This window comes from Echinops telfairi, unplaced genomic scaffold (genome assembly GCF_000313985.2).
Source record: "Echinops telfairi isolate 266 unplaced genomic scaffold, ASM31398v2 ScPeMD7_7424;HRSCAF=8462, whole genome shotgun sequence".
Classification (NCBI taxonomy): domain Eukaryota; kingdom Metazoa; phylum Chordata; class Mammalia; order Afrosoricida; family Tenrecidae; genus Echinops; species Echinops telfairi.
In genome coordinates, this window is record NW_022111324.1 from 36,097,390 (window position 1) to 36,102,848 (window position 5,459).

General features: G+C 36.7%; 1 protein-coding gene across 1 annotated transcript; it reads left to right on the forward strand.

Moving 5' to 3' along the window:
• Window positions 1-550: 550 nt before the first annotated feature.
• On the forward strand, window positions 551-4,772 carry RGS1 (regulator of G protein signaling 1). The gene is made up of 5 exons (XM_004706657.2): window positions 551-729; window positions 1,102-1,182; window positions 1,586-1,647; window positions 2,960-3,123; window positions 3,928-4,772. Exons 1-5 carry the CDS (start codon window positions 593-595, stop codon window positions 4,111-4,113), a joined length of 630 nt encoding a protein of 209 aa, XP_004706714.1. The 5' UTR covers window positions 551-592; the 3' UTR covers window positions 4,114-4,772.
• The last annotated feature ends 687 nt before the right edge of the window (window positions 4,773-5,459 follow it).

Sequence of the window (5,459 nt, forward strand, 5' to 3'; positions counted from 1 at the left end):
CAAACTGTATAAACTGCTGCCTAGGCAGCACATGTGTTCTCTAATCTTTTGCCCACAGCCACAATAAAATAATTTTTAAAAAGTAAGTTAAATGTATGAAATAAATCTAAATAAAAATAGTGGTTGATATTGATTTTTGAGGAAGGAAAATACTGTGCTCAGATGAATTTCATAGTCAATGCTTACTAAAGGCATTAAATAGGCACATTTCTAGTGAGGAGTTTCCATTTAATTTAATGAATACACTAAATGAAATATTTTTGTGAAACATGCAAGCATCCTCTAAAACCAAAGATCAGAGTTGATAACAGTTTAGACATGTGGTGCATGTCTGTGTGCCTCTGTATGTTCAACATTCTTTCTTTCTAATCAAGTGACTTGTTCTCATTTGGTTAAGTTTCAACCACAAGACATCATAGCCTGCTTTTATTTTTTTAAGATCCACGTCACGACATGCCAAGAAAAGGGGAACTGCTAGTGTCTGCGGTAACATCACTTGATAAACAGACTCCTTTGAACAGCAGGCGCCTGTTTGCCTTAACTATATAAAGCAGCAAAGACGTGACGAGCAGATATTTGCAGGGTGAGGACGATGCGGGCAGCAGCCTTCTCCACGCCAAGGTCAGATAAAATGCCCGGAATGTTCTTCTCTGCTAACCCAAGGGAGTTGAAGGGGACTGGCCCTTCTCTTCTAGACAGCGCAGCTCAGAAAAAAAGGCCAAAGACTTTGTAAGTTTATTCACTGTGAATTTTAACTTAGATTTGGGAGTTTTGGGTTGTTTATCCTTAGATGCAGAAGGATTGAGAGGACATGAGCATATAGCCATATCAGAGCAATTACCTGCAGTAAGCGATACAGTAATAGTCAGATATATTAAAAACTCTATCATAGTAGAGCATTAAATGGGTGGGGATTTTCCCCCCACAGATTTTGACGCAAAAAAATTGGCTCTACTGGTATCTTATGAGAGCAAAATGTTGTATTAGCTCTTTTTAATACTGTCTTATTCCTTGGAAAAAGTTATTTTGATGCTATTTTTTTTAACAAATAAGACATATTCAGCAGAGATAGTAGAAATATTCACTTTGTGTCTGTTGCAGTGGAATGGATGTGAAAACATACCTGAGATCTTTGATGCCACATCTGGAATCCGGAATAAAATCTTCTAAAGCCAAGAGCATGTATGTATATGAACACCCTGCGTTTTTGTTTCAAGAGCAGCTCATGCATTAACTTCATATCTTCACAAGAGATGAATACTGCACATAGTACATGGGAATTCATTTGCGTTAAGTAACAACCCATCTGAGACTACACTTCATTAGTACCAGTGGAAACTAGACACAGATATATGCATGATTTTTTTCACTGTTGGAATTTATTTATTTGGATGTTTTCAAACTTTTGGGGAAGATTTGTTTTATAAGTCTAGAAATAATAAAATAAATGTTAGTTTTAATGGGTACATGTCAAGAAAAGTGATTAGAATGACAGTCTTCATTTTTGAAACTCTCAGAATACACCAGATGTTATAATTACACTCAAAACTATTTTACTAATTCATGTAAATGTTGTCTTCTGCAGGCTTTGTGCTGATGAAGTAATGCAGTGGTCGCAATCTCTAGAAAAACTTCTTGCAAACCAAAGTAAGTATACATTAGCTATCAAGTATTTGGGGACAATAATCTAATGGCAACATTAAGGAAGAATATTTTGGGTAGAATAGTGTATGAAAAGTTCTTTCTAGTGGATAATGATAGCCTAATCATAATACACCTCGTCATAATGTAGCACTGACTTACGACTCAGTTCTGTTACAGTCTTTTGGTATAATCTGCCACGACAAATATTCCCATAACTTATTATGTGAACAAAATTTTAAAATTATTCTTGTGTTCTAAAGTTCACTGCTTTCAAATGTAGACCAAATATGTCATGATGTAAATTTCCATGCTCAAAATTTCCTACAGAATATATATATGTTTGGATATATAGTCTGTTTAGTTGGATTGAGGAGGACCCATTTCATCAATAGATACATGGCAGGCACCTTAGAGACTCCAAGGATTCAAAAACACAGTGTCCCTTTCTGCCTCCAAGGCAGTTGGGACATGCAAAATAAGTCATTATACTATAAAATGCGAAGTGCATTACACATAATGTGATTTTCTTTGAAGTTTCTAAACAGAGTCCTGTGGGGGTTTTCTGATGAAAGAAGTAACTAAAGAAATCATTTTGCTAAATCGTCGTCGTGGGAATTGCACTCTACTGTGCCAGTTCATACCTGGTTGTTCAGAGGTGCTGACAAGCAAGTTGGGCTGTCACTAGAGGGTAAATTTATTCTCTCCCTCCACAGGCTCCTTAAAAAGTCTTGCTTGGAAATTATTTAGCTCAACCCAGTTCAGCCATATTATTATCAGATTCAGGTTACAATTCAGCCAAATACATAAACTATGTAGAAACTTCCCTTTTAAAAGTTTTAATATGTTAGCAAATATATTCAGTATATCACACAAATAGATAGATGAAAGGGCTTATGTTTTCTCACTGATATGACTAGAATGGAGAAATTATAATCGTTAATTATTAACATGATGTTAAAGCCCTTAACATGATGTTAATGCTCCCCAACCCCCAGCATGCCACACTCTGAAACTTGGTATGAAAAAGAAAAGAGATTGTTATATAATCAGCAAAGAAACAGTCTAATTTAAATAGCACCTGGGAGCAAAACACAATGTGCCTCTGGAAAAGTTCATCTAGCTGCAAATTCCTCTCCTTAAAAGAAGGGGCAGGCTAGCGTCTTCTTCCCTTCCCTACAAATAAGGAAACACCTTTCTGGCAGTGTCATTTGAGCTATCATTGTATAGGAAAAGTAAGAGTTTTTCTTCTAAATCACACCTTCAAGTTATTGATTTCTTAGCTCAATTAATTATCTCTTCCTCCTTTTGATTTTAGCTGGCCAAGTTGTCTTTGGAAAATTCCTGAAGTCTGAATTTAGTGAGGAGAATATTGAATTCTGGCTGGCTTGTGAAGACTATAGGAAAACAGAGTCTGATCTTTTGCATTGTAAAGCAGAGAAAATATATAAAGCATTTGTTCATGTCGATGCTACGAAACAAGTGAGTATAAGTTCTTTCTTACTGGTTTAGGCATAAAGGAAGGAAGTTAGGTATAAAGGAAGTTATATACAGAAACAAAATGAAATCATTTTTAGACAACCCACTTTCACTACTGTTTATGTAGGCAGACTATTACAATTCAATGTGATAGTCTAATTTTCTATATTTATGAAGATCATATCAAATGAATAGGGATGAAAATGGAAATTAATGGTTTTGCAAAAGTAGCAAGCCCTGTGGGGGTGGGGAAAGGGCTAGGAGCTCTGCTGGCCTGAACTCGATGACAAGTGTTCTTCCTGAGATATTCTCCTGGGATAAGGATAAAACGCAGGTTCGTGTAAACACAAGGGAGCTTCAAAAAGATTGTGGGGAAAATGCCATCCTCTTTTAATTATGCTGTTCTACAAATGTTTGAAGCCCCCTCAAATGTCCTGTTGCAGCAGCAAAGGATATTTCCATATAGTAGTACCCACCGCCTAGTTCAATGTTTCTTGTCCAAATAGAAAACAGCTGTGTAAAAAGCCCCACCTCCTGTAAAGTTTAGATGTCTACGTGACTATTCTTGACACACATACTGCCTTGTGTGGGCTTGTCAGCTTTGCACGTGTGCCTTTTTTGCATCTCCCGACGAGCTAACTTAGAGCAAAGACAATTCGATGTGATATCCAAGAGATATTTGAATGAGAGCTTAAAACCATTTCCTTGTACTGCCAATAGCATAGCTTAATGTTGCAATAGCACGGTCACATTATAAAACCTATAATAAATGGAAAGTGTATGTTAATGCTTACAATTCCTTTACAGATCAACATTGACTTTCATACTCGAGAAACTACAGCCAAGAAGATTAAAGCACCAACCTCCACTTGTTTTGATGAAGCCCAAAAACTCATATACACTCTTATGGAAAAAGATTCCTACCCCAGGTTCCTCAAATCAGATATTTACTTAAACCTTCTAAATGACCTTCAGGCAAATAGACTGAAGTGACAGGTTTCTGGCTGGAGGGTCTTAAAGATGGTGTCAAGTTCAGAGGAGTGGGCCCATGTGGCTCCCTGGAGAAAGAGCTTTGCCTTTGGGGTGACCGGACAGGGCCAGGGTAAGAACGAAGGACTCAACCAGGATTAACTTGCAAGTGATCCACGCACAGCATTGCAGAAGCATGTGCAAGTTGTTAACGAGAGACTTCAGAAGGAAGGGCATGTGGTGGTACTGTCAATAGGTACAGTAGCTCTGCATATTGGACAATGCCTCCGAACTGAGAAGACCGGGAACTCTAGTAACACAGCAATTGTGAATAAAATTATGAAACTGATTAAAATATGGTATAAGCTTCATGGTCAACTGACATTCATGCTGCATATCACTATGTCTAGGTTGTGTATTGAGCTGCTGAGATCCTTTACCTTGGATGACTATTTGAAAAGTATGTTTATCAAAATCATCATAGCTATTCTTGTCCTAAGAGTTGTTAGTATTTTTATTGTTATTGTTTATTTGATTGTATTTTAGAGGGGAGGAGGGTGCTTGGAAGAAATGAAGTAAAATGTGGTTAACTTAAACCAGTGCTCTTACAACTGGGAGAGCAGATTATAATTGTAAATTAAATTATCACCATGTCAATAATAAATGTGTTTTATATTACAGTGTGTAGAAACTATTCTACTTATATTTCCTTGTCATTTTAAGAACTGTCATTTACCTCTCAGATTTATAAAAGCAAAAACTTTAAGTAGGGGTCTGAAACTTTCTACCATTTCTTCAACATGTACAATACTATCATCGAATTCATATTGCATTTTATGTAGTAAGCTACACAGAATTCATTAGTTTGTTCTGTGCTATCACAGTGTGTAAAAATCAAACAAATATATTTTCATGTAATCAAATTTCAAACAAAAGAAAAACTAATGGCATCTTTAAAAGTTAGAAAAAATGTTCATGAATTAATCTAGCAACTGATATTTACTTATTATTTAAAGTTTATAAAACTCAGATGTATATTGACATTAATGCTCACAGGATTCTGATGAAAGCTGAGACTAAGAAAAATGAAGCTGTTTGTTCCCTGATTTAGTAATCCAAATTACCTAGGATATTCACAAAAGATGCAAACATCCATGTCTGGGCCCCTACCAGATTGCATACACAAGAATCTCCGAGGCGGAGGGTGTGGGGCTCTACCTCTGAAAAGGAGACCACAGGTGGTTCCGCTGGCAGCTTCATCTTCAAAGTGTGAGAGCCCCAAGAGTCAGCGGTAGTCCAACTACACAGCTTCTGCTCTTTTCCCTTTGTGACACTGCCACCCACTGACTGAAGGTATTTTCTTAATTACT

What these genes read in the sequence shown, in the direction of transcription:
- RGS1 (XM_004706657.2), top strand. Translation starts at nt 593, where the DNA reads ATGCGGGCAGCAGCCTTCTCCACGCCAAGGTCAGATAAAATGCCCGGA. An exon ending in AAAAAAAGGCCAAAGACTTT is followed by an intron (nt 730 to 1,101) that starts GTAAGTTTATTC and finishes TGTCTGTTGCAG; the next exon opens with TGGAATGGATGTGAAAACAT. An exon ending in TCTTCTAAAGCCAAGAGCAT is followed by an intron (nt 1,183 to 1,585) that starts GTATGTATATGA and finishes TGTCTTCTGCAG; the next exon opens with GCTTTGTGCTGATGAAGTAA.